The 24,523-nt window shown below is 43.3% G+C and overlaps 1 protein-coding gene across 1 annotated transcript; it reads left to right on the forward strand.

Annotated features, from left to right (window-relative positions):
• The first annotated feature begins 272 nt into the window (after positions 1-272).
• Positions 273-22,375, forward strand: LOC311144812 (FK506-binding protein 15-like). Its single transcript, XM_084180954.1, has 29 exons — positions 273-503; positions 3,029-3,132; positions 3,233-3,311; positions 3,440-3,509; positions 3,638-3,712; positions 3,811-3,909; positions 4,024-4,173; positions 4,297-4,365; positions 4,559-4,702; positions 4,809-4,960; positions 5,070-5,118; positions 12,093-12,209; positions 12,309-12,393; positions 12,519-12,622; positions 12,779-12,979; positions 13,082-13,180; positions 13,250-13,344; positions 13,514-13,616; positions 14,435-14,606; positions 14,763-14,899; positions 15,154-15,309; positions 18,864-19,016; positions 19,254-19,346; positions 19,442-19,570; positions 20,085-20,192; positions 20,312-20,377; positions 20,687-21,210; positions 21,391-21,490; positions 21,791-22,375. Exons 1-29 carry the CDS (start codon positions 454-456, stop codon positions 21,869-21,871), a joined length of 3,564 nt encoding a protein of 1,187 aa, XP_084037080.1. The 5' UTR covers positions 273-453; the 3' UTR covers positions 21,872-22,375.
• Positions 22,376-24,523: the final 2,148 nt, after the last annotated feature.

Consider the following 24,523-nt stretch of genomic DNA (forward strand, 5'->3'; position numbering starts at 1 on the left):
ATCTAGAGTCATTTTTTGTTTGATTCCGGTGGTTTTGGTTGGATAAGCTAGAGATTCCTGTATAAATAACTCTAGATCAGTCCAATGGGGCAATTACCGTTTTCAATTACCGTTTTAATGGGGCAATTACCGCTTCGCCTCTTCCTCTCTGCACAAGCCCAATAACCCCATTTTGGATAAACTGACCCTGGACCTGCAGTCAGACCTAAAGGAAAAGCTGCCGCTGTGTGTCAAACGGAAACGGAATTTAAAGAGTGTCTCAATTTACCCCGGAGCAGAAAAATTCACAGTACCATGGATCAGGTGGTCTGAACAGGAAGAGATCCAAGTTCAGTGAGCGGTGGCAGTCATAGCGTTGTTATTTCTCAAGAAGTATTATAGTTCTCACTCCAAGACACATCATACTATCTGAGAAAAAAAGTATTCTGCTACTCTATAGCAAATCAATTCATAATGTTTGCCGCTGACGACGAGGATGGAGATTTTCTGTCACCTACTGGAGGGTGAGTGAGTTTCCTTTCTCTCATAATGCCATCCAGCTAGCTACATAGCTAGCTAGTTTACATAAACATTGCCATGTGGGAGAGTCGTGACTCGTTTCAGCTTGTTCATGATACCATGTCTTGTTTTGAAGTGTTTTGACTGATTTCCTGTCATGTTAATATGGCAAAAAAATTCGTTAGCTAACTAACCAACAACTATTATAATGTATTTGAGAGACAAGTGGTCATTGTGCAAATGTATTTATGTTTTCAATAAACATTGGAGACCAAATATAGATTCCATGTTGTCAACAATCTATGGCAACGGCTATTTTGCCCAATGGTTGCGCGCGCGTCTTTTTGTTGCTAAATAACCAACCCTTCTATGGACGTGAGCAGGTCAGGTGCACAGACGTTCCATTTACCAGAATGGCGAACATTCAACAAATCTGATCTAACAAAGTGGATATTCCTCAAATCCGTCATGATTTATGTGTTGTAAGAGGCCCATAATGTTGTTACTTAAGTCAGATTTGGGTATATTTGGCTGTTTTAGCTGCATAACATGTAGAAGTTGTCCCTTTTCAGTGACTGCTAAATGCTACCTCCCATTCATATAAGCTTCATAACTAGCATACAGAAATCGGTGGTGGTAGTCAAATACGTTTATAACTTTAATGCAGTTGATTGGTAACGATGACATGAACATGTGTTTGGGTTGACAAGCATTATACTAAAATGTTTACCTCAACATAGTGTGAAATATACATAAATAATAGCCTAAATGGAGGCTAATTTTAATGGGGGGCAATGAGGAGACTCGGGATCTTTCCCACATGCGTTTTCATGGCAATCCATTGTTTTGGTCGAGTTCGATTGACCTCTTTACCGCATCTATGCCTTGCACAATAATAATCGAAGGGAAGGGTGACATGACCTCAACTGACTCCTCGCGCATCCTCAGCCAGAGCCTTGTGAGACAGGCGTTGTCCTCCACCTCTTACCCAGAGACACAGTACTGCACGGGATTTGAATGTACAGTAGGAGGTGCCTCATGCAACTGATGCAGGTCACTCTAGTTGCTAGAACCTAGGTTTTGGGTCGTTTGGGATTTTTCCCCAAGATCTGTTTCCTTTTTGGCTGTGAGCCCGTTTTCACTTCAAAAAGAGTTTCAGTATCACATTTGCTGGATTAATAGGCCTGCTATGTCTGCTCTGAAATGCATAGCTATAAATCACTTGTACAATGCAGGCTAACTACCAACTAGGGTCTATGTGATTTGCTCTCTAGCATTTCTTGGCTAGTGGGGCAATAGTTCCCTCAGCTAATATGATTTGGAGGAATAAAGCTTGTCTGGGCCAGAAGCAGTGAAGGAGGGGGGAGGCAAGCATTGTGGCTCCTAATTCCTCTCACATGCTGCTAGTTAGGGCCAGTAGGGCGAGGGCTGCCTGCTCCTTCATATCAGCTCAGCACACTCTGGAAACACTGAAAAGCAGTGTGTTGGGTGGCCCGTGCCTGCCTTACACGTGTAGGCTAAACGGGCTACTCTTCACCACCAGCCGTCAGCAACAAAGACAGGCTTCAAGGTGTCCACCATGTCTTCTGCTCTAAGGGATAATGACTACCTGTGGAGGGAGATCCAAGGGTCAGTATCGTCCTGATCTGGAGGGAAGACTTAAAGTAAAACCTGATGTTTTTTGTCTTGATGACGAACACAGCATTAGCCAAATTTGCCACTGGTGGTCTGTCTGTAGCAGTTGAGGAAGGTTATGGGGCGTTTTTACTATTTTAATTTGTGATAGCCTGGTTCTAATAGCGACTGTGAAAATGTTATTGTCATCCATCTATTTACGCTTCAGTTATGGCAATGTGAAATTGTTAGAGATGATGTTGCAATACATGATGATATAGGCTATTCTAGTGTGTAAGATATTGTATCGTAGTAAGAGCTGCTGTGATAAAATAACCTACATTAATGGTATAGTGTTTTCGTCATCTTGCATTCAACGACCTGTTAAATGTGGAAATTGGCTACTTTACTTTTTAACATGAACAAGTCATTGTGGTGTTAACTATGGAATGCTGACTTGACTTGTTGGAGGCAGTTGTATTGGGATTCAGATATCCTCAGTCTGTCAGATGAAAGGGCTCATAAGAGCAGCTTTTCTCTATTGTTTGGGCATGGGTCTTGATATACAGTGTGTGGTTGCTGTGTCAACTGGGCATGGGACTTTTGTTCTCTCTGCTCAATATAAATAACTTTTTCCACTTACATTTTTTGTGTTATCAGGAACAGTAAGCCAGGAAATTATTAACCATGAAAGAGCACAGCTGCTGAAATAACAGAATACCTTTTAGCTTTTTATCCAATTAGATGTTTTTGTCTCTATGGAACATAATATGGTGTATTGATATCTTTGATAAAATATTTTTGAACTTCACTCAGGAGAGAGCCTAGTAGGTCTACCCCATTACACCAATAGGCCTATTGCAGATAATAGGCTTACAGAAATAACCTAAATATCACTTCCTCTGTGTTATTTCAGAGCAAAGCTGGCATCACTTTTTGGACTGGACCAAGCAGCAAGTCAGGGGAATGAATCATTTCAATATACAGCCCCTAAACAGCCCAGGAAGACCTCGAATCCAGGTAAAATTATAACTTGAGCAATGCAAGGAAATGTGACCAAAGTGAGGTTAAAATGCTCAGGTGAACCTGAGATGTGTTTACTGCATGTTTTCATTTCCAGGTCCTCCTGCCCAGAAACCCGCTGCCCCTCCTGGTGCTCCTGCAGTATTATTGGCCACAGCTATCCATGCTTTCAAATAGTGAGTATCTTTAAACTGTAAAAATAACTAGAAATACCACCCCGTGGATCCCGTGACATCATGACACCCATTCCTTGGTTTTGAGTTCATGACTTACTCCATAACTGATGGTGCATCTTTCTGTTCAGTCTTAACGGACAGTATCAGGAACAAGGAAAGCTGGGAGCTGCAGTCTTGGGTAACCAAACAACAAAAGAGGTGAGACCAGAGTTGTGCTTTTATTGGAAACTGTCAATTTTCATGAGAATTCTGTCGCTTTGAAAATGCTTATCATCATGCAAGTTTGCTACCAATGATCAAAACATTCCATGTCTGTTTTCTCGTAGTACAAACTCTTGCTTTACATCAGTCAGCAGAAACAAGTGACTGCGGCCAAGATTCATGTTGGCTTCATCTTTACGGTGAGTTTTTGTCAGAGGAAGCTGAGCAAGTGAAAAGAGAGCCAGTAAGCTTCTATAAAAGAATCTCGCCTCTCACTCTCTACCGTTGTCTCCTTCAGGTTCAGCCCAGCAACTACTGCACATTTTATGATGACCAGCGCCAGAACTGGTCCCTTATGTTTGACACAGAGAAAGCTGCTGCAGACTTTTGTAAAGAGGTGATGGACAGCAGATGGACTCTAAGCGTAGTTCATGTTTAATTCATCTGTGTAGAAACATTTTAATGGAGAGTGGTATAAAAGTGATTTAAATTGGCTATTTCTTTGATTTAGGTGTGTTTGGCAAAAGTGAACAGCGCCCCGTCCTTGGATATGGTGGTGGTGCAGGACCTGACACTAGGGGAGGGGCAGGGAGTTGAGAATGGAGATTTCCTGGAGGTGACATACACAGGCTGGCTCATGCAGAACCATGCCATCGGACAGGTAAGATATAGCTGTGTGTGTTGAGCCATTAGAGATTAGTGCTTTGCACATTGCTGTGTGTCCTCTTTGCCCTGGGAGCTAGTGGTACAGCAGTGTTCTTGTAATGTTCAACTATTGTTTCAGGTGTTTGACTCCAACCTGAACAAAGACAAGCTGCTACGACTGAAACTTGGCGCTGGAAAAGTGATTAAGGTGAGTAATTTATGTCCTATGGGTGAATAATTTGGGTTGTATAGGCACAGCTGACACTTTTGTTCAAAATAATAGTAGGGGCATTCTATACATTTTACATTTAGATTTTTAGTCATTTAGCAGACGCTCTTATCCAGAGCTACCAGACTTGCATGGGGAACGCACAGCTTCCTCTCTCTTCTTTGATTGCTAGGGCTGGGAGGAGGGCATGCTGGGTATGAGGAAGTCAGGCCGGCGTCTCATGGTGATCCCCCCCAGTCTGGGCTATGGCTCCCAGGGAGTGGCCAGTCGCATCCCAGCAGACAGCACACTCATCTTTGAGGCAGAGATACGACGGGTAGGACCTCCAGCATCTCTGAAATGGGAGTGTCCAATAACTCTAAGCCAAAGGTCATATTTAATGAGTGTCTTTGTCTCGTCATGCCCCTCTGTTGTGTCCCCAGGTGAAGTTGGCGAAGGACAGTGGGTCTGACCGGGCCAGTGCTGGGTCTCAGGACTCTGCTGCCCCCTCACCTGCCCCCAGTGTGGAGAACCTGGGTCCGGACCTCCCGACAGGGCCCGCTCAGCCCCCTGCTACAAGCCCCGGGAGACCAGGGTAAGAGCAGGGGCCTACCTAAACACACTCACAACCAACTCCCCCAGCTCTTTTCTGTCTTTGTCCCTCTTTCCTCGACTCCTCATTGTTTTCATCCGCTCTTTTTCAGGGAACCACCACTTCGGGCAAAGTCGAATTCCATCAGTGAACAGTTGACAGTGAGTACTTTCTCTCTTTTTCTCTTCTGAGTCACATTAGACTTTAATATAAAACAGGCACAGCTAGGGCTGTGGCGGTCATGACATTTGGTCAGACGATTATTGTCATGCCAAAGACTGCTGGTCTCACAGTAATTGACTGTTAATTAACATAAACACGTTTAGCATCTCCAGGCCTCCACCCATACAAGCCGCTGATGCGCGCCTTTAAAAAAAAAAGTATAATAAATAAATGTAATATACACCATCACAATAAATCCATTATTTATTTTCCCCCTAGAGTCGCTTGACGCGTCGGTGTGTCAATCTAAGTTACAAAAAAAAAATATCCAGCAAAATCCGTCAGTTTTAAGATAGAGATATCTGCTTTTTGCATTGGATGTGTCTCAATCCACTGCATCCGCCAGTGTCACACTTCTGCATCTGCAGTGAAAGGTGGCAGAGCTAGAGCGGTGTTTGCCAGACCATGAGACATTCCAAAAATCAGTCTTCTAACGTAAACGTCTGTAGCGTCCGAACGGTTTGACCTACAAACTGTTATGACCACTCTATGGAAAGGGGAGACTCTCACGAACATGAGTGTCAGTAGATTCGTCTGAAGTCGGTACAGTCGATGTGCCAACTTCTGTTTGGTAGCGTCCAAACCGTTTGGGTTACAAACTAATGGGATCCCACTGTGGAAAGGGGAGATTCTCACGAACACAATGGTGTTCTCTGTTTTGTTCTAGGACCCCCACAAGTGTCACAGGACCCGTCTGAAGGTAACGGGTAAACCGGTAAAACCAAAACAAATTGAAGTACCAAGGTAGTTTTTGTGCTACCCAAAAAAATAGGTTAAATATGTTTTTAAAAATATGTATTTCCTGATTTTTATTTTATTTTTTATATCTCCTAGATTTACGACAGACCTTCAAAACCTTGTTTTATTCAATGCGTTTCTATGGGCTTTAGTAGTAAAGGCCAAAATCAATATTTTATTAAATATGTTTTTAATTAAAATGTTTGATACCTTAAAGGGGTCCTAAAATTCCAAATCAAATAGCTAAATGATCCATAGTATGACCATCTTAAAACTATTCCATATGTCAGCTTAGCACCCCCCCTCCCCCAACGTCTTAGACTCTAAAGAAACATTATCATATGAAGAAAATGTATTTCAGTAGAATATGAGTTGGCCTACTGTAGGCCTATGTTATGTATGCTCCATGCCATAGGCTGTAGGCTTGTTCATTTAGCTGACAAGATATGCTTATAAGTCCCGTGCCGACGAAGATGGCTGCCTCGCGACTAGCTCTTAGGACACTTTGCAGTATTTTGTTTTTTTTATGTATTATTTTGTACATTATTAGCTCAGAAAGCCGGGAAAAACGAATGGATATCAGAGCGGCGGTAACTCACCAGCATTACGACCAGGAATACAACTTTCCCGAAGCAGATCCTTTGTTTGCTCTCCCCAGGGCAACTGAACTGATTCCAGCTGCTGACCCAAAACATCGCCGGCGGAGGAGAGGCACTCGGAGCGGCCTGCTGGTTCGACTTAGGAGGCACGCACATCACCCACCGCTTCCAAGTTTTCTACTCGCTAATGTTCAGTCTTTTGGTTAACAAAGTCAACGAACTACGGGCAAGGATTTCTTTCCAGAGAGACATCAAGGCCTGTAACATACTCTGTTTCACGGAAACATGGCTCTCTTGGGATATTCTGTCGAAATCGGTCCAGCCAGATGGGTTCTCAGTTCATCGCGCAGACAGGAATAAATATCTCTCCAGGAAGCAGAAGGGCGGAGGTGTGTGTTTCATGATTAACGACTCGTGGTGTAATTGTAGTAACATACAGGAACTCAAGTCCTTCTGTTCACCTGACCTAGAATATCTCACAATCAAATGCCGACCGTATTATCTCCTAAGATAATTTTCTTCAGTTATAGTCACGGCCGTGTATATCCCCCCTCAAGCCGATACCACGACGGCCCTCAAAGAACTTCGCTGGACTTTATGCAAACTGGAAACCACATATCCTGAGGCTGCATTTATTGTAGCCTGGGATTTTAACAAAGCAAATTGGAGAACTAGGCTGCCAAAGTTCTATCAACATATCGACTGTTGTACTCGCGCTGCTAAAATCCTCGACCATTGCTATTCAAACTTCCGGGATGGTTATAAGGCCCTCCCCCGCCCTCCTTTCGGCAAATCTGACCACGACTCCATTTTGCTTCTCCCTTCCTATAGGCAGAAACTCAAACAGGAAGTACCTGTGCTAAGGACTATTCAACGCGGGTCTGACCAATCGGAATCCACGCTTCAAGATTGTTTTGATCACGCGGACTGGGATATGTTCCGGGTAGCTTCCGAAAATAATCTTGACATATACAGTGGGGGAAAAAAGTATTTAGTCAGCCACCAATTGTGCAAGTTCTCCCATTTAAAAAGATGAGAGAGGCCTGTAATTTTCATCATAGGTACACGTCAACTATGACAGACAAATTGAGAAAAAAAATCCAGAAAATCACATTGTAGGATTTTTTAATGAATTTATTTGCTAATTATGGTGGAAAATAAGTATTTGGTCACCTACAAACAAGCAAGATTTCTGGCTCTCACAGACCTGTAACTTCTTCTTTAAGAGGCTCCTCTGTCCTCCACTCGTTACCTGTATTAATGGCACCTGTTTGAACTTGTTATCAGTATAAAAGACACCTGTCCACAACCTCAAACAGTCACACTCCAAACTCCACTATGGCCAAGACCAAAGAGCTGTCAAAGGACACCAGAAACAAAATTGTAGACCTGCACCAGGCTGGGAAGACTGAATCTGCAATAGGTAAGCAGCTTGGTTTGAAGAAATCAACTGTGGGAGCAATTGTTAGGAAATGGAAGACATACAAGACCACTGATAATCTCCCTCGATCTGGGGTTCCACGCAAGATCTCACCCCGTGGGGTCAAAATGATCACAAGAACCACAAGGGGGGACCTAGTGAATGACCTGCAGAGAGCTGGGACCAAAGTAACAAAGCCTACCATCAGTAACACACTACGCCGCCAGGGACTCAAATCCTGCAGTGCCAGACGTGTCCCCCTGCTTAAGCCAGTACATGTCCAGGCCCGTCTGAAGTTTGCTAGAGTGCATTTGGATGATCCAGAAGAGGATTGGGAGAATATCATATGGTCAGATGAAACCAAAATATAACTTTTTGGTAAAAACTCAACTCGTCGTGTTTGGAGGACAAAGAATGCTGAGTTGCATCCAAAGAACACCATACCTACTGTGAAGCATGGGGGTGGAAACATCATGCTTTGGGGCTGTTTTTCTGCAAAGGGACCAGGACGACTGATCCGTGTAAAGGAAAGAATGAATGGGGCCATGTATCATGAAATTTTGAGTGAAAACCTCCTTCCATCAGCAAGGGCATTGAAGATGAAACGTGGCTGGGTCTTTCAGCATGACAATGATCCCAAACACACCGCCCGGGCAACGAAGGAGTGGCTTCGTAAGAAGCATTTCAAGGTCCTGGAGTGGCCTAGCCAGTCTCCAGATCTCAACCCCATAAAAAATCTTTGGAGGGAGTTGAAAGTCCGTGTTGCCCAGCGACAGCCCCAAAACATCACTGCTCTAGAGGAGATCTGCATGGAGGAATGGGCCAAAATCCCAGCAACAGTGTGTGAAAACCTTGTGAAGACTTACAGAAAACGTTTGACCTGTGTCATTGCCAACAAAGGGTATATAACAAAGTATTGAGAAACTTTTGTTATTGACCAAATACTTATTTTCCACCATAATTTGCAAATAAATTCATTAAAAATCCTACAATGTGATTTTCTGGAGAAAAAAAATCTCATTTTGTCTGTCATAGTTGACGTGTACCTATGATGAAAATTACAGGCCTCTCTCATCTTTTTAAGTGGGAGAACTTACGCAATTGGTGGCTGACTAAATACTTTTTTCCCCCACTGTACACTGAAACGGTGACTGAGTTTATCAGGAAGTGTATAGGTGGTGTTGTGCCCACTGTGACTATTAAAACCTACCCTAACCAGAAACCGTGGATAGACGGCAGCATTCGCGCAAATCTGAAAGCGCGAACCACCGCATTCAACCATGGCAAGGTGACTGGGAATATGGCAGAATACAAACAGTGTAGCTACTCACTCCGCAAGGCAATTAAACTGGCAAAACATCAGTATAGAGACAAAGTGGAGTCACAATTCAACGGCTCAGACACGAGACGTATGTGGCAGGGTCTACAGACAATCGCGGACTACAAAAAGAAAACCAGCCACGTCGCCGACACCGACGTCTCGCTTCCAGACAAGCTAAACACCTTCTTTGCCCGCTTTCAGGATAACACAGTGCAACTGACGAGGCCCACTACCAAGGACTGTGGCCTCTCCTTCTCCATGGCCGACGTGATTAAGACATTTAAGCATGTTAACTCCCGCAAGGCTGCCGGCCCAGAGCATGCGCAGACCAGCTGGCTGGTGTGTTCATTGACATATTCAACTCTCCCTTTCCCAGTCTGCTGTTCCCACATGCTTCAAGATGGCCACCATTGTTCCTGTACCCAAGAAAGCAAAGGTAACTGAACTAAATGACTATCGCCCTGTAGCACACACCTCTGTCATCATGAAGTGCTTTGAGAGACTAGTCAAGGATCATATCACCTCTACCTTACCTGTCACTCTAGACCCACTTCAATTGGCTTACCGCCCCAATAGATCCACAGACGATGCAAATGCCATCACACTGATCATCAAGGACATCAACCACCCGAGCCACTGCCTGTTCACCCCACTATCATCCAGAAGGCGAGGTCAGTACAGGTGCATCAAAGCTGGGACCGAGAGAATGAAAAACAGCTTCTATCTCAAGGCCATCCGACTGTTAAATAGCCATCACTAGCACATTAGAGGCTGCTGCTGCCTATTGAAATTACTGGCCACGTTAAGAAATGGAACACTAGTCACTTAAATAATGTTTACATATCTTGCACTACTCATCTCATATGTATATACTGCATTCTATTCTATAATATTCTTCTGTATCTTAGTCCATGCCGCTCTGTCATTGCTTGTCCATATATGTATATATTCTTAAATCCCATTCCTTACTTTTTTGTGTGTATTGGGTATATGTTGCGTTTTTCTGGATTTTGTTGTTGTTATTCTGTCTCTAATAATAATAATAATAATAATAAAAATATGCCATTTAGCAGACGCTTTTATCCAAAGCGACTTACAGTCGTGCGTGCATAAATTCTTGTGTATGGGTGGTCCCGGGGATCGAACCCACTACCTTGGCGTTACAAGCGCCGTGCTCTACCAGCTGAGCTACAGAGGACCTCACTGTTCAAATAAACCTACCATTCAAATTATAGACTGATCATGTCTTTGTCAGTGGGCAAACGTACAAAATCAGCAGGGGATCAAATACTTTTTTCCCTCACTGTATGGGCTGCATGATGCGACTATAGGCTATTGATAAAAAAAAAAAAAAAACAGCCACTCTGTTCCTTGCCTCAGGCTGCACAGCTGTTCTCTCATCAAGTGATCATATTTTCACCCATCAGACTTTTCTCAATTTAATCTTGTCTTTACTAATATTTTAATATGAGTTTCAAATTAGAATGGCCCATTATCAAATGGGCAGGAACAGGGGCAGGGGGGAAAATATGTCACCTGTATGCATTCCAATAGCGAATGGAGGCTGCACACTTTCCTGCCGGTCCATTTTGTAGGCTACTTCGGTTTTATAGCGGAGCATGTGCTTAATATGAGCAGCTGAGAAATAAATATAACACTTATTTCACTCCACGCATCAGCCACTGTTTGAGGAGCATGCTCTCGCTGCCCGACAGGTGATATTCTGCCTAAACTCTGTATGCCATGGGCTCTCAAACCTTGTTCCTGCAGCTACCCAGTGCTTAATTTGGGAAACCAAATGAAATCTGTTAGGGAACATCAATAGTAACATGTTTTCACAACGAAACATATTTCACTAAACTGTTGACAGCCCGTCAGTGTGCTTAAGAAAGGAATAAAGGAGAGTGAAGGTAATGTCACTCAATTATTTATGAAAATATAAAAAAAATCCCTATTACTAGGCTATTCAAAATCAAATACAAATTCACTCATTGTAGGCTAACTGTTAGCCACCCTGCCCAATCAATGAACCAACAGCATCACCTAGGGCTATACATTCTCACCCAGAATCATGGATATACATTTAGGAGAGTAGCAGAAGGTAACCAGTTCATCCAGAATGTATAATGATACAGTCCACACTCAAAGACGATTACTTGAATTTGTTTACCAATTACAGTATGTACCAGTTTTTCTGGCCTGCATAATATGTAATATGCAGTAGGCTTTGTATTATATAACGGCACAATCATCATTTTAATTCAGTTTTTTTTTGGGGGGGGGGGGGGCTTGGGCTCCTATGCATAAGCGCTAATATGCATATGGGTGTTTTGATTTAATCATCACCTTAGAAAGCACTGTTCATTTCTTTGTTAGACTTTGAAACGACATCCACAACAACCATGTTCTACACTGTTTCAACCTGCTGTTGAACTTCTTTCTTCAAATTCACAGTCACAGTGAGCTGAGTTTTAAAAGTACTATAGGCCTACAGTTTTGATCATATGTTTTTTGATTAGATTTTCGAATGCATTTGTATTTATGTCAGAGTGGTTACAGGGACAATAGATCCCTGAGTACCAGGCCATTAGAACCTGATGGTAGTTAGCAAGTTGGGTACTACCAAAGCATGTGGTAGTATAAAAGGAGTGCATAAAAGGAGATTACCGTGACTCAACGGTCACGTGGAATTTTACTGCGGTCATGACTCATGACTGCTGGTGTGGCAGTAATACGGTCACCGCAACAGCCCTAGGCACAGCTGACCTGTTACTAACCCAAGCCCTATCAGGCTGATGACGTATAACCTACTCCTTAATCTTCCCATTGCTCCAGAATCCAGATGCCACCAAAGCCAAGCTGATCTCTCGCATGGCCAAGATGGGCCAGCCCATGTTGCCCTTCATGGCAGGCCCCTCCTCTCAGCCAGACTCCAGCGACTCAGAGATGGAGGTGAGATCAAGGGTCCAAGGGGTTTATTCTCCATATAGCTGCACCTACAGTATATTAGTTGAGAAAAGTATTTGAGAGAAAATCTCTGTCTACCTCCAGGACCCCAGTGTGTCCAGAGTGAAGGAGCGTCCTGCTGCTCCCTCTCCTGTACAGATCTCCACTGTCCCCCAAGCTCCAGTGCAAGGTGAGCACTCCCACAACCTCTGCTGGAGTCATCACTCTCCATGTTTAGCTGACCAATAGATAGGCCAATATCACTGTTTTTTAAGACCAATGTCTTGAATTGTACATATTAAATTTTTTCTCAAGTGCTTTCTCACCCTCACGGGGCACCGCCCTCTGCCTTGATGCCTGTTGCTATGACATCTGCCGCTCCGCAGCCTGTGATGTCAGGCTCCGCCCATGCCTTTCTGGTGAGAATGACCCATGTCATCTTCATCGTTCAACTGTCAAACAATTTAACTAATTTCCATGCTATTTTGTATTGACTTTAAGGCTAACCTCCCTTTCTAATGAAGCTCTCCTTATTCTCTGTTACCATTAAATCAGTCCATTATGTTCTTTCATAGCCTTACGCCTACCCACAGTCCTCTATGTCTCCCTCTCAACTTCAACTAATGGGCCAGATGTACCCCACCCAGACAGTACCATACATGGGAGGCACTGGTGAGGTCACTTCCTTCCTTATGGCTGAAGCTCGGCAGCACAACACTGAGATCCGATTGGCTGTCGGCAAAGTGGCAGATAAAGTGGACCAGTTGGCTTCAAAGGTCAGCAATAATATGAAGGGTATTTCTCTCTTTTTATCAGACATTTCCACCTCCAGTGTGACATCAGTTTTCCACTTCTCATCGATCCTCATGTTTTGACAGGTTGACGACCTTCAGAGGCAAGGAGGCCACTCATTGGCTATGCCCAGCATCACTATGGAAACCGCCATGATAATGCACAACATCCAAAGAATCATTCAGGTATAGTCTTTCAATTTCTTTAATATATATCTTTCTTTTTTTTCATTAAATGTGTAACTGTCTTTATAGGAAAATGAATCTTTAAAGAAGGACGTGTACGAGAAGAGCTCACGTATAGAGGAGCAGAACCGCAAGATCGGGGAGCTCATCAACCAGAACCAGAGGTAAGACTTACAGTGATCTACTGAAGAGGACAACATTGGGCATATCTGAAATGGCACCTTATTCTCTATCTACCGCACTACTTTTGGCCAGAACAGAATCGGGGAATAGGATACCATTTCGAACACAGCCACGTTTCCATTCAAGCTGAGTTTCCCTGTTGTTGTCCAGGTACATGGAGCAGAGTAACCTGCTGATGGAGCAGAGGAATGTCTCCCTAAAGTCCTCCAGTGAACACAACCAGGCCCGGGTGCTGCAGACCGAGCAGGATAAGGTAGATCACAGCACCCACCCTACGTCTGTATATACTGTTATCACCCTGCAAGGATGAACTAACGTTCCCTTATACTCTCCCAGCCAGTGCCAATATGAGGTGTGATTATTTAATCCATAACGATGGCTCTAGGAATTATTCTCGTGACTAAAGGGTTTATTACAGTATCTAACATGGCTGTGGGGATTTCAGTGTCGTTTATGTCTGGGGACTAGACTAACAGAATAACACCTCCAGCCAGTGCTCCTGGCTGTTTGTCCTGCTATGTTAGTCTCAGGACCTTTAGTAGTGACTGTTCTCTCTTTCCAGCATGCTCTGCCTCAGGACCTGGGCTTGGACCAGGTGAGCCTGTTAGCTCACTCTCTGCCTCCCTCCACTCATCCTCCTCCCCGTCCCCCTTTTCACTAACTTTTCATTGATTACATTTTTTCTTCAACCCTTTCCTCCTCATTATCAGTCATCTTCATCTTCTTCCTACAGGGTCATGCGGTTAGAGGCCATGTTAACTCTGTCTCTCACTCATCATCACGTCCAGCCAATCACCATCACCACTGTCAACTCACTGTCTATGGCCGTGTCCCAAAACTCTGAGATGGCCTCCTTTCCTCGTCGCCTTTCCTTCATGACCACTGGAAAAAGGGCTAGACACTGACAGTTCCCACCATGTTGCTTTGCTTCCAGTCAGATTAGTGATCATAAAGGAAAGAAGATGAGGAAAATAAGCAATGTTAGGTTATTGGGACACAGCCTGTCTCTGGGTTGTGTATTGTATAGACAGACAACACTGGTGACTAACAGTGCTTGTCTCTGTCCCTCAGGTACGTCTGACAGAGGAGCTGGCCACGTGCACAGCACGGGTGTCCCAGCTGCAGCAGGAGGCCACCTCTCACCAGCAGAGGGCTGCAGAGCTGCAGAGCAAACTGACCTCCGTCCTGCAGGACAGCGACACACACTGCACACGCATCTCCTCCTTAGAGACCCAACTGGAAGGTATACGCTGCTCTTACATAATGATGTGCTATAAACATAATGTGTTTTATTTAGATGGGTTAGAGAGGTGTCAGTGAGAGTATGTTTTATATGAGAGTGTGTTCATCTTGGTGTGAGACGGAGGAAGTGTCACTAAAGGGGTTTGTGTGTGTGTAGAGCTGAAGGAGACAGCAGAGAGAGGCCAGGCTCAGTACCGCACAGAGAAGCAGAAATGCAAAGAAATGGATCTCAGGGTGAACAACATGGAGGAGGAGCTGCAGGACCTGAAGACTGACAAAGAAAGTATGGAACGAGTGAGTATGGCACACAGTGACTGTTCTTGTTGGTTTGTCTTTTAGATTTGGGCACCAATGCTTACATCAGTGTGCGTGGGCCTCTTTCAGACGTCCCTGGTAGAAATTGCCCAGAGGCAGAGATCTAGGATCAGCTTACAGTTCTCAGCTCAGCTCTCTTCAATCCTAAACCATAACCTTAACCATTAGAGTGGGAGAAGGACCTAAAACTGACGTTAGATCGGTGTCTAAGGGTATCTTCATCCTTCTCTCAGATGGTGTCGGACAGGAAGAGGAAGTGGCAGGCGGAGAGGCAGCGCTGTGATGAGGAGATGGAGGAGCTGAGGAGGAACAGCCAGCAGGATATGGAAAGTCTGAGGACACAGCTCCGCAAGGCCAGGACCAGCACTAGCCAGGCAGCCTCAGAACAGGTACTGTACAGGGTGTACAGTGTTTCCCCGATATTAATTTAGCAGCGGCGGGCTGCCCACTAGAGATGTTTCCATCAAAATGACTTTTTGCGGATAAAAGGCTGTGCGTGATGATCTTTTAAGATCCCATGTACTGAATAAAAAATACAAGTTAAATGGTTTTCCATCACATTTTCCACTCTACTGATGGTTTTATCACAAAAACGGTTGTGTTATCTAGCTGGTCCACTCTGGTCTTGGCACATGCGCTCTAGCCTAACCAACAGCTTGCAGATACAGTGTGGGTAGGCTACCTACGTTATGAGATTATTACGGATAAGAGCTTATTTTATTTGTATTTGTCAAACGGCAGCTAAGCATCGATTTTTTTTATTTATTTATTTTTTTTATTTAACCTTTATTTAACCAGGAAGGGCTCATTGAGATTTAAAATCTCTTTTTCAAGAGCGTCCTGGCCAAGATAGGCAGCACCAAGTCATTACAAAAAATTACAGACAGACAACATGAAAAACTACAAGTAATCTAGTAAAAAACCATTCATGAATTCACAAGAGTATAACAATATCAAAAACAGCAAATTAAAAACATTGACAGGTCAGGGAATCAGCCTCAAAATCCTTCATCAGAGATTTAAAAACACCAATCGGGACAAATTCTTCCAGTTTAAAATTATTTTGTAAGGTGTTCCAAGACGATGGCGCAGAGTACATAAAAGACCTTTTACCAAATTCAGTTCGGACATTTGGAACAGTTAGCAGGATAAAGTCCAGTGAACGAAGAGAGTACCCACCACATTTCTGAACAATAAAAATGCCCAAATAAAAAGGTAGTAAACCCAAAATGGCTTTGTAAATAAAAGTATACCAGTGACTGAGCCTACGAGTGACTAGAGAAGGCCAGCCAACCCTGGTATACAAAGTACAGTGGTGCGTAAGGGTTTTGCAGTTTAAAATAAATCTCAAAGTACCATGATAAAGAGTGTCAATTGATCTCAAACACTGAGCGGAAGCATTCATATATAAAATATCCCCATAATCTAGTAAAGGCATAAATGTAGCTGATACTAGCCTCCTTCTGGCTTCAAAAGAAAAACAGGCCTTATTCCTAAAATAAAATCCCAATTTCAGCTTCAATTTTTTTGTAAGTTGTTGAATATGCAATTTAAAAGAGAGGCCGTCATCAATTAGAATTCCAAGATATTTATATGAGGTTACAACCTCAATCTCCTTGCCCTGACAGGTAGTAACAGGTGAAAGGTTCAGAGGTCTATTTCTTGCATTAGAAAACACCATTAGTTTAGTTTTGTCAGTATTGAGGATAAGCTTCAATTGACACAAGGTATGTTGAACAGTATAAAAAGCAGTTTGCAAGTTCTGGAAAGTTTTTGTAAGAGATGAGGCACAACAGTAAATAACAGTATCATCAGCATAAAAATGAAGTTGTGCATTTTGGACATTTTTGTCTAAATCATTAATATAAATAGTGAATAAGAGAGGACCAAGTACAGAGCCCTGGGGCACACCATTCAGGACAGACAATTTAACAGACATAAGCCCATCAAATTGAGTGCACTGAGTTTTATCAGACAGATAGTTAGCAAACCATGCAACTGCATGCTCCGAAAGACCTACACTCAACAATCTCTGCCTTAGTATAGCATGATCAACTGTATCAAAAGCCTTAGAGAGATCAATAAAAAGTGAGACACAGTGCTGTTTTTTGTCAAGGGCTTCAGTGATATCATTTAAAACCTTCATGGCTGCTGTAATTGTGCTATGCTTCTTCCTGAAGCCCGATTGATACATTGATAAAATAGAGTTAGTAAATAAAAACTCTTTTAGCTGTTCACTTACAAGGGTTTCAAGTATTTTCACCAGGGGTGACAGCTTTGAGATTGGCCTATAATTATTTAAAAGAGTTGGATCTCCCCCTTTTAAAAGTGGTAGGACAAATGCTGATTTCCAGATCTTTGGAATTTCATTACATTCCAGGGTTAGATTGAACAGATATGTAAGTGGTTCAGCTATGAAATCAGCTGCCAGATTTAAAAAGCAGGGATCCAAAAGATCAGGACCTGCAGGCTTTCTTTGATCTAAGGATTTCAGGGCTTTATGTACCACCTGCACTGAGAATGGCAGAAAACTAAAAGTTTGACCAGCTCTCACTGGTTCATCCACACAGGGTTGTACAGAGACAGAGGATCGATCATCATGTCCCCAGAATAAGACCCTCGATATTTATTGGAAAGGAACATCAAGCTCATCACCTTGCACATTCACCACCCTGTGAAGTTCATCATAACTTATTTCATCTGTAGTCTAATAAACTGCATGCTTTCCCGAGTCGTAGTGGGAGGACCACACAACATATCATCACGTGACTCCAAGTTTATTTCGATATGATGGTTATTATATCAATATTTGCGCATAAAGGTGTTTCCGTCGTCATTTCTCGCATAATTAACTTTACAGACACAAAAGAGTCCACCATGGCGAACGAACAAATTGTATGTCAGCATTTATAAAACTGTACCGGCATTTCATGTTGCAATCAGCCCGTCATGACTTTTTTCATGCCTCAGGTAATTCATCCACATGAAATGGTTGGATGGAAACGTTATTACATAGGGAGAATCTAAAATTCTAATAATGTCATGGCATGGGGCCCGTATTGATTACATTATAATGTTTGAGTTACTTAGATAGCATAAGAACACTGGATAAGCCATGGCAAACTGCCATGGAATTGCAGGAAATTAGCTTTAAAGTAATTGTCCAGTGTTTCCAGATTCCTATGAAATATGACCTTATAATTACTTACAATATGAGTGAAATAGTTTTCCTTCCAAAAAATTGTATTTAAATATCTTAAAAAGCAGCTATTCTGTGTTGGAATGGTGTGGGGGTACACCAACAACAGAATGGTGTGGGCGTATACCGGTCATTAAAATATTAATACGAGTAGACCGCTGATTGGCCAGCTCATCCTCCTCTAGACCGCTGATTGGCCAGCTCATCCTTCTCAGAAGTATAACATCATACTCTAATTATGAAATAGCAAGCGTATTTTCAACGGTCTGTTTGAGATACAAGTTTGAGGTGTGTTTTTTTTTTTTCTTCTTTTTTTTTCTCCAATTTATGCTTTGGCCACATGAGTATAGGATGAGTCAACAACATTATTTGGGTGTGAGTTAACAGAATATGAACTTTTAATGAGAGATTTGCACTGGACAGTTACTTTAAAACTGCACATTTTCTCTCAGCCCCATGGCAAAATGTGTAGAATTGAAGGAAATGAGCTTTAAAACAGTGTGTTCCTTTCTCTCAGCCCCATCACAACACCCCCACCCCCCCTACTCTAACTTGGCCACCGCTACTGAAAAAAGTCCTAGGGGAAACACTGGTGTATATGTGTTTGTCTATGGGGAGGAAGTGATAAATAATAACACAAATATATTTACACAGCTAAATCTCCTTTTGGATACGCTTTTTTGTCTGAGAATTTTGTGTGTGTGCCTGACTGCTTGTGTCTGTGTTTTTGCATGTGTGTTCCAGTTAGCCCAACTGCAAGCGGAGCTGGAAGAGGAGTGGAAGGAGAAGTGTGAGCAGGCGTTGGCCTCGGCCAAGGAGCAGCAATGGCGTGAGATGGCCGACCTGGCAGAGCAAAGAAACACACTGGAGCAGAGACTGACCCAGCTACAGGAAAAGGTCAACAGCCTAACCCATATTATACCGTACACAAAGCTTTCTCTCTCACGACGTCCCTTTGGACTCCTGAGTTCATACATAGTTTTATAATGTGTGGCTAAGGGGGGATTTGTTACTGTTGTTCTACAACAATGGAACGACATAAGTACAAGGCTGTGAAGTTTCATTATTGTGTAGCTTTAATCTATGAGAGTCTAGTGGTGCGGAACCCTAACTGGCTCCCTTTCATTCTAACAGTTCTCAGCTCTGAAGCAGTCCAGGGACTCAGAGGAGCAGTGCTTGCTACAGCAGCAGGGCCAGAGCGAGGAGCTGCAGGTCCTACAAGAAAAGGTATTGATCTGGTTACGTGTTAGTAATAGCATTAGCAGCTAACTCTCTCCATAATGTTATGAAGCCCTCTCTCTCTCGCTCGCTCGCTCTCTCAGTATTCAAGCCTGGAGGAGCAGTGGTCAGCTGTGAGACAGAAGCTGGAGGGGCGAGTGGCTGAGCTGGAAAGGAGGCTGGCAGAGCAAGGGGACCAAGCGGACAGTGCAGGACAGGACACTGCTGGAGAGGTGAGAGGGACACAGAGACATGTTTTCATTCAGACAGCTGTGTCTTTCTTACCTGGAAAAATGGGCAGTAGATATTTGGTTTAAACCAAAACTTAGAACATACATTCTTGTCAAAGAGAACTACAGCCCTGACCCATATGTCAGTCTGAACTTAACAAAAGGCCAAAGGTCAGTCCTAAAAAAATATAAATAAAATGCTCACCTTGAGGTGTTCTGGCTACATGACGAACACAGGCTAGTATTCTTTTTCAGAAAAGGAGATTTCGACATCGCCCAATTTATTTTCTAAGCCTCGGGAGAAGGAGAAGTGTATAGTTTGTATGATGTGACAAGGTGAAAGCTGTACTTTTGTTATGCATTAAAAATATATATATGTGTTTTGTTCACACATACTTAAAGAAATAGTGTTTTATAAGCCCATACGGGCTGCGCACTAATTGGTGTACGACACAAAAATAAATAAATAAATAAACCTGTATTTCATGTTTTGACCCTGGCCCTGTTTTCCTGGCAGGTGAAGCGTGTAATGAATGGAGTGTTTCACTCTCTGAGGGGGGAGTTTGACCTACACGAGACTTACACAGGCAGCACTGTGCTCGGAGTAATCGTCAACACCATAAAGGTACAGCATCTCTTCAGGACAATGACCAAAACTGTTATGTCTTAATACCATGTTATTCACAATGAAGATGGCCTGAAAAGGATTTGGGTGAATTAATGTTGGTCTTTGACCCTTTACAGAGTGTTACCTTGCAACTGCTCAACGGTACTGAGAGACCTTCATCCCATCTGAGGGAAGAAGAAGAAGAAGAAGAAGAAGAAGAAGAAGAAGAAGAAGAAGAAGAAGAAGAAGAAGAAGAAGAAGAAGAAGAAGAAGAAGAAGAAGAAGAAGAAGAAGAAGAAGAAGAAGAAGAAGAAGAAGAAGAAGAAGAAGAAGAAGAAGAAGAAGAAGAAGAAGAAGAAGAAGAAGAAGAAGAAGAAGAAGAAGAAGAAGAAGAAGAAGAAGAAGAAGAAGAAGAAGAAGAAGAAGAAGAAGAAGAAGAAGAAGAAGAAGAAGAAGAAGAAGAAGAAGAAGAAGAAGAAGAAGAAGAAGAAGAAGAAGAAGAAGAAGAAGAGGTGGACAGTGGTGTGAGGCATAGAGAGGAGAGACCACCACAGGATGTCCATGTGAATGGGAAGGAAGGAGAGGAGGAGCAGAGGACAGAGCCTGAGCAGCCTAGTGAGTCCCCTGTGCAGAGGGAGGGAGACCCCAGAGATGTGCAGGAGAGGGCTCACCTTGAAGCAGAACCAGAGACGAAGAAACCGACTCGAGTGGAGCCAGAGGCAGATATCGACACAGATCCAGAGCACCAACCACTCTCAACCCAGCCACGACCACCATCTCCCCAGCCACAGGGAGAGATCACCACAGAGCCTTCGGAACCCACTGACATAAACCCTGAGGAGAATCTGCCCTCTGAGATGGGACAGCAAACTCAGTCCAAAGGTGACACAAGTAGCCCAGACGTGAAGAAAGTGGGTGTGACTATTGAGGGTCCCCTGGGTGAAATGGAAATAACTAGTTCCAAAGCCACAGGTCCTCCAACACAGCCTCCACCTCCACCAAGCCCTCTGCATGATAGTCCTGGGAAAGTAACAAGGTGAGTTCTATAGAGACCAGTGAACTAATACACAACCAAGTTTAATTTAACTGAGCCTTATCTATGTTTGTAATAAGTCTGTTGTCCCTTGCATGAATTCCTGCATATATCTCTTTCTCACCTCCTCTTAACCCCTCCCTCTATGTCCATTCACACTTGTGTGTTTTACTATTCTCTCAGTCTGACTGAGGGAGTAGGAGAGGAAAATGGGAAGGAGCCATTTTTCCTGAGCACAGCCCAAACCAAACCCCTACCCACTGAGGAGGAGGATGATGAGCTGGTGAGGAAGGATCTGTAGAGCCACACCAGTTATCTCAGATGTCTACACACTGCTTCTGTTCCCCTTGTTTGTCAGTGAAGCCTATGTTTATCTGTTTCATGGCTTACTCTGAATAGTACATCAGGTAACGCAAAGATGGTTTCGGGATCGAATTCAGTGGCATTCTTTGCTGTTGAATTTCTATGACTGGAACTTGTTCTGAATTACTTTAATTTATTTCTGAACAGTGTTTTGTGGTTGGTCAGCAGAGGACTACTGAACACAACTCACATTTCATATACTTTTCCCATGTTTTCTCAGAGCTTGAAGGGGCAACCTCCCCCAGCCCCTCTGTTTGGCGATGAAGAGGATGAAGATGATGATCTTGACTGGCTGGGATGAGCAACAACTGAAGTGATGAAAGTCTTATGAGTCTTAAAGTCCAGATGGAGGGACAGGCCCTCCTCTAGAGATATATCATTTCCACTGTCCTAAAAGAGACTATAAATGGAAGGACATGTGGTGAACTCCGTCTCAGTCTGAGATAAGGCAACTCTGAACAAGTGAGTGAGAAGGACGTCCTGTCTGACTGCTCTGAACACTGCGGTTAGAGACCTGTGCCGTGTTGAGATCTGTTGGGCGGACCTGACTGCTGCTGCTGCCTAAAAACCACCTTTAATCAATTAAGTCTGATGAAATCCACCAGAAATATTAACCCCCCCCCCCCCCCCCCCCCCTCCTCTGTTGTTGTTTCCTTTCCAACTTTACCCTTTCTTGTATTTCCTTAAGATATTGCACTAGAGAGATTTCTGGATCATTTTGGTGCTGACATTCCATAATCAAACCAACAACTTGCAAAATGTAATACTGATACTTGCAATTAAAACATTTTAAAAACACATTGACAAAAAACTGGATCAGAATTTGGTGTTGACAGACATTTCCATAACACAATATAATAATTAAATATACCCAGAATGATTTATGTCATGCGTATGGAGAGCTGTGCAGGGCATCCTCCAAGACAGGATGGGTGTGGGTGTAAAAACAACTTTGACCAGCAGGTGGAGAATGAGAAGAACTAGTATGGAAGTGTCTCGCTGTTGCTTGGTAACGCTTAAGTTCTGAAAGGTTGCTCTTGGGTAGCTACCGTTCTTGCTAGAACAGTTGTTTAGCTAGCTCCTACATTGATTTTTCTTAGCCTATTCCATTCACTTGTCTGGCTTGCCCTCCATGACGTACGTATCCGTTGCACTGGGATGTTTTTTTCTCAATAACTATCAGCAGAGTTATTGTAGAGGTGGCTGGCCTAGCTAGCTAGCGAGGCTTCTCTGAATGTTTTGAAGTTGTTTCCTTCCAATGAATGAGACAGACCGAGAACAATGGGGCTTCGCCAAAGAAGTAAGCAGCTCTCTTCTAATATACATACAGTGAGGGAAAAAAGTATCTGATCCCCTGCTGATCTGTTTGCCCACTGACAAAGAAATGATCAGTCTATAATTTTAATGGTAGATTTATTTGAACAGTGAGAGACAGAATAACAACAACAAAAAAATACAGAAAAACGCATGTCAAAAATGTTATGAATTGATTTGCATTTTAATGAGGGAAATAAGTATTTGACCCCTCTTCAAAACATGACTTAGTACTTGGTGGCAAAACCCTTGTTGGCAATCACAGAGGTCAGACGTTTCTTGTAGTTGGCCACCAGGTTTGCACACATCTCAGGAGGGATTTTGTCCCACTCCTCTTTGCAGATCTTCTCCAAGTCATTAAGGTTTCGAGCCTGACGTTTGGCAACTCGAACCTTCAGCTCCCTCCACAGATTTTCTATGGGATTAAGGTCTGGAGACTGGCTAGGCCACTCCAGGACCTTAATGTGCTTCTTCTTGAGCCACTCCTTTGTTGCCTTGGCTGTGTGTTTTGGGTCATTGTCATGCTGGAATACCCATCCACGACCCATTTTCAATGCCCTGGCTGAGGGAAGGAGGTTCTCACCCAAGATTTGACGGTACATGGCCCCGTCCATCGTCCCTTTGATTCAGTGAAGTTGTCCTGTCCCCTTAGCAGAAAAACACCCCCAAAGCATAATGTTTCCACCTCCATGTTTGACGGTGGGGATGGTGTTCTTGGGGTCATAGGCAGCATTCCTCCTCCAAACACGGCGAGTTGAGTTGATGCCAAAGAGCTCAATTCTGGTCTCATCTGACCACAACACTTTCACCCAGTTCTCCTCTGAATCATTCAGATGTTCATTGGCAAACTTCAGACGGGCATGTATATGTGCTTTCTTGAGCAGGGGGACCTTGGGGGGGCGCTGCAGGATTTCATTCCTTCACGGTGTAGTGTGTTACCAATTGTTTTCTTGGTGACTATGGTCCCAGCTGCCTTGAGATCATTGACAATATCCTCCCGTGTAGTTCTGGGCTGATTCCTCACCGTTCTCATGATCATTGCAACCACGAGGTGAGATCTTGCATGGAGCCCCAGGCCGAGGGAGATTGACAGTTCTTTTGTGTTTCTTCCTTTTGCGAATAATCGCACCAACTGTTGTCACCTTCTCACCAAGCTGCTTGGCGATGGTCTTGTAGCCCATTCCAGCCTTGTGTAGGTCTACAATCTTGTCCCTGACATCCTTGGAGAGCTCTTTGGTCTTGGCCATGGTGAAGAGTTTGGAATCTGATTGATTGATTGCTTCTGTGGCCAGGTGTCTTTTATACAGGTAACAAGCTGAGATTAGGAGCACTCCCTTTAAGAGTGTGCTCCTAATCTCAGCTCGTTACCTGTATAAAAGACACCTGGGAGCCAGAAATCTTTCTGATTGAGAGGGGGTCAAATACTTATTTCCCTCATTAAAATGCAAATCAATTTATAACATTTTTGACATGGGTTTTTCTGGATTTGTTTTGTTGTTATTCTGTCTCTCACTATTCAAATAAACCTACCATTAAAATTATAGACTGATCATGTCTTTGTCAGTGGGCAAACGTACAAAATCAGCAGGGGATCAAATACATTTTTCCCTCACTGTAATATCACACTACTTAGATTGAA

This window comes from Coregonus lavaretus (assembly GCF_964263955.1).
Source record: "Coregonus lavaretus genome assembly, chromosome: 17".
NCBI lineage: Eukaryota > Metazoa > Chordata > Actinopteri > Salmoniformes > Salmonidae > Coregonus > Coregonus lavaretus.

Excerpts from the sequence above, each read along its gene's own strand:
- LOC311144812 (XM_084180954.1), top strand. The coding sequence starts at position 454 with ATGTTTGCCGCTGACGACGAGGATGGAGATTTTCTGTCACCTACTGGA. Across the intron at positions 504-3,028 it reads TTTCTGTCACCTACTGGAGG|AGCAAAGCTGGCATCACTTT; the intron begins GTGAGTGAGTTT and ends GTGTTATTTCAG. Across the intron at positions 4,703-4,808 it reads TTGAGGCAGAGATACGACGG|GTGAAGTTGGCGAAGGACAG; the intron begins GTAGGACCTCCA and ends TTGTGTCCCCAG.